Source organism: Trypanosoma rangeli, assembly GCF_003719475.1.
Source record: "Trypanosoma rangeli strain AM80 chromosome Unknown Tra_15.4_contig_00780, whole genome shotgun sequence".
NCBI lineage: Eukaryota > Euglenozoa > Kinetoplastea > Trypanosomatida > Trypanosomatidae > Trypanosoma > Trypanosoma rangeli.
Window position 1 is genome coordinate 1,378 of NW_021706529.1, and position 2,609 is coordinate 3,986.

General features: G+C 51.6%; 2 protein-coding genes across 2 annotated transcripts in view, besides 2 other annotated features; both read right to left on the reverse strand.

Annotated features, from left to right (window-relative positions):
* TraAM80_10070 (hexose transporter) overlaps positions 1–984 on the reverse strand; it is a gene marked incomplete at both ends in the record, with an annotated part of 1,056 nt that extends 72 nt beyond the window's left edge. Inside the window, one exon of the mRNA XM_029386720.1 lies at positions 1–984. This exon is cut by the window's left edge and continues 72 nt beyond it. Within this exon, the coding sequence (XP_029233426.1) occupies positions 1–984 (984 nt within the window).
* A 351-nt stretch (positions 985–1,335) lies between these two features.
* Positions 1,336–1,359: a microsatellite.
* Positions 1,360–1,865: 506 nt separating this feature from the next.
* Positions 1,866–1,900: a microsatellite.
* Positions 1,901–1,975: 75 nt separating this feature from the next.
* On the reverse strand, positions 1,976–2,608 carry TraAM80_10071 (hexose transporter; the record flags this gene model as incomplete). Its single annotated transcript, XM_029386721.1, has 1 exon — positions 1,976–2,608. One exon carries the CDS (start codon positions 2,606–2,608, stop codon positions 1,976–1,978), a length of 633 nt encoding a protein of 210 aa, XP_029233427.1.
* Position 2,609: the final 1 nt, after the last annotated feature.

A 2,609-nucleotide genomic window follows, 5' to 3' on the forward strand; every position in this document is an offset into this window, starting at 1 on the left:
ATCCATCACAACCCCCATCAGCATAGGGCCTAGCATCTGCAGGTAGCCGTACTCATTCGGGTCCAGCGCATCGTCATTGTCCTCGTGCTTGCCTGTCGTAAACTTCGTCTTGCTATCGCCCAAAAAGATGCCAAGCAAGATCATGAGGAACGAAATCAGTGTCGAAAAGGCGCAGTAGCCCTGCATGCGGGCCTGCATCCTGGTCTCCTTGTCAAACTGCACGCTTTGTCCAAGAGCCAAACCCATCGCGGCAGCAAACATGATGCCAAACGTAATGAACACCTGGAACAGAACGCCGTCCACTCCAGAGAGCTTCGGGTGGGCGTTCTGGTCGCAATACATGGGGCAGACGACGCACACAACACCGATTGCAGCGCCAATCAGCAGACGACCAGCACACAGCACCCAAAACTCATTCGTTGCCGAGGAAACATGGTACAGCACAGAAGACACAATGCCGGCGATGCCAATAACCAGAAACGACACCTTGTGACCAAACTTCGCAACAAAATGCCCGGCGTAGATCGACCCAAGCATGCAGCCAAGAATCATCGCACCAGCAAAGATACCATTGTAGGACGCGCTATAGCCAACCGGGTTCTTGCACTCCTTGTCGCCGTACATCCACTTGCACCTGTCGTCCGCGAGGCATGCAGCCTCATCCTTACCGTGACCCCAATAGCAAGTGAAGCCCTTCCAGCCACATTTCCCTCGCGTTGCGTTCCACGCACATTTCGCGTTCAACACAGTGTCGCAGGCTGTCTGCGACTCGTACATTGAGCAGTCAGTAGACATCAAATACATATAGGCATACACTGCAACGAAGCCAATCGAGAGCCCGTTCATTGTCCCGCCCACCGCCTGCACCTGTGCAACCTTCATATTCTCCATCGACCAGAATGCAGGAGCCTCCTCCTCTGCTGGGGGCAAAACGTTTCGTTGCCGTTCGTCCGCCGTGGGATACGCATCAGGAGCCGCCGCCATTCCTTCTTTTGTGTGTATTCCGCTTGAGCACTCTTTCTCCTCAGTCTATACGTTTTTGCCCCCACACGAAACAAAACCAAAATAACAAACAAAAGAGGAGGAGTATAGTAGACATGAAGGGAGCACAACAGCGAACTCCACGGAGGCGGTGCACGGCAGGTATGAAGACCGTGTTTCTTTCGGGGCATCCGCGGTGCCTGTGCCGCACCCGCATCGCCCTTCATCACATCTTGAAAATCCGCAAAGACACAACAAACAGTTATGTGGGACTGCGCACCCGCAATCCATTAAAGAAGCACCTTCTCCACCATGCTGGTAAGTCATCATGGCAATAAGGGGCCCCGTTGTCGGCACAAACACACACACACACACACATAAAAAAAAAGCTCTTTCCCTTAGCTCAATGTGCCCCGGAGTTTTGAACATGCCAGGTCGAGTGGCAGGCACTGGTTCATCCTCTTTCAAAACAAAAAAAAATTGGCTGTCTGCAAGGTCACCATTCGCACCACCACAAGCCATCGCCTCAGCAAGACACAACAAAGCCTCCCATAAGTAAACGAATTCATCATTCCTCAAACACAAAAAAGCCCCATCAACACTCTGAAAAGGCGGAAAAAAAAATGAGAAACAAAAAATAGAATAAAAAGTAAAAAAAAGTAAATCATAAAATAAACAAAAACGCCTGCTAATAAAAAAAAAAAAACATACAAAAACAAAAAAAAGAAGGGAGGAAGCTGAACTGCCGCCTTTCTCTATCCGTTGTCACGCGTCCACCACACTGGGCGACGAGTGCCGTGGTAATGACGGCTGCCCAAAGACCGTCAGCAGCAGCGCCGTCCTGCCCCCTCGTTTTGCTATTTGGACAAACAAACAAAATAACAATAGTATACATATATATATATATATATAGATGTATCTCCCTCCCCAACGGCACCACGCAACGCACTCACGCGGCTTACCGGTTACCAGAAGTGGTTACCTTAGTTGGCGGCTACTGCTCTGGTGGAGCGGGGCCTTCGTCGGTGTCGCCGCGGCCCTGAGGTGCCTTCTCTTCCCACGGAAACAGGAAAAACACCAGCACGACGAAGCAAACAAAGCCAACGCAGCCAAAGAAGATGAACGCGGTCGCCTGGCCCTTGTCCTGGTTGCCGGACGGACCACCAGAAATGCCCTCCGTCGCGATTGGGTAGCAGACGTTGATGATGATATTGCAGAGAAACTGTGCCACCATCACGACGGATGAACCCTTCGGACGGAACGAGCGCGGGAAAAGCTGCTGAGAAAGCACAAAGAAGCACGGCCCAAGACCAAACTCAAACGCAGCGATGAATATGGCAATGCCAGTAATCGCAACACCGTTCTTCACGTTGGTACTGGCAACGCCGGGGTACACGGGGATCCCGCACAGAAACAGACACGACACCGACGCCGCAAGTGTGGCACCAAGAAACATCTGGCGCATCGTGAAGTACCAGGCAAGTGGAATCGCAACAAGTGTCGTCACAAAGTTCCATAGCATCACCACAAAGTTACCCACAAGAGGCACCATCCCCAAGTTGCCCATGATCGTCGGCGCATAGTTCATCACGGCATTAATGCCGGTCAGCTGCGTCGTTGCATCCATC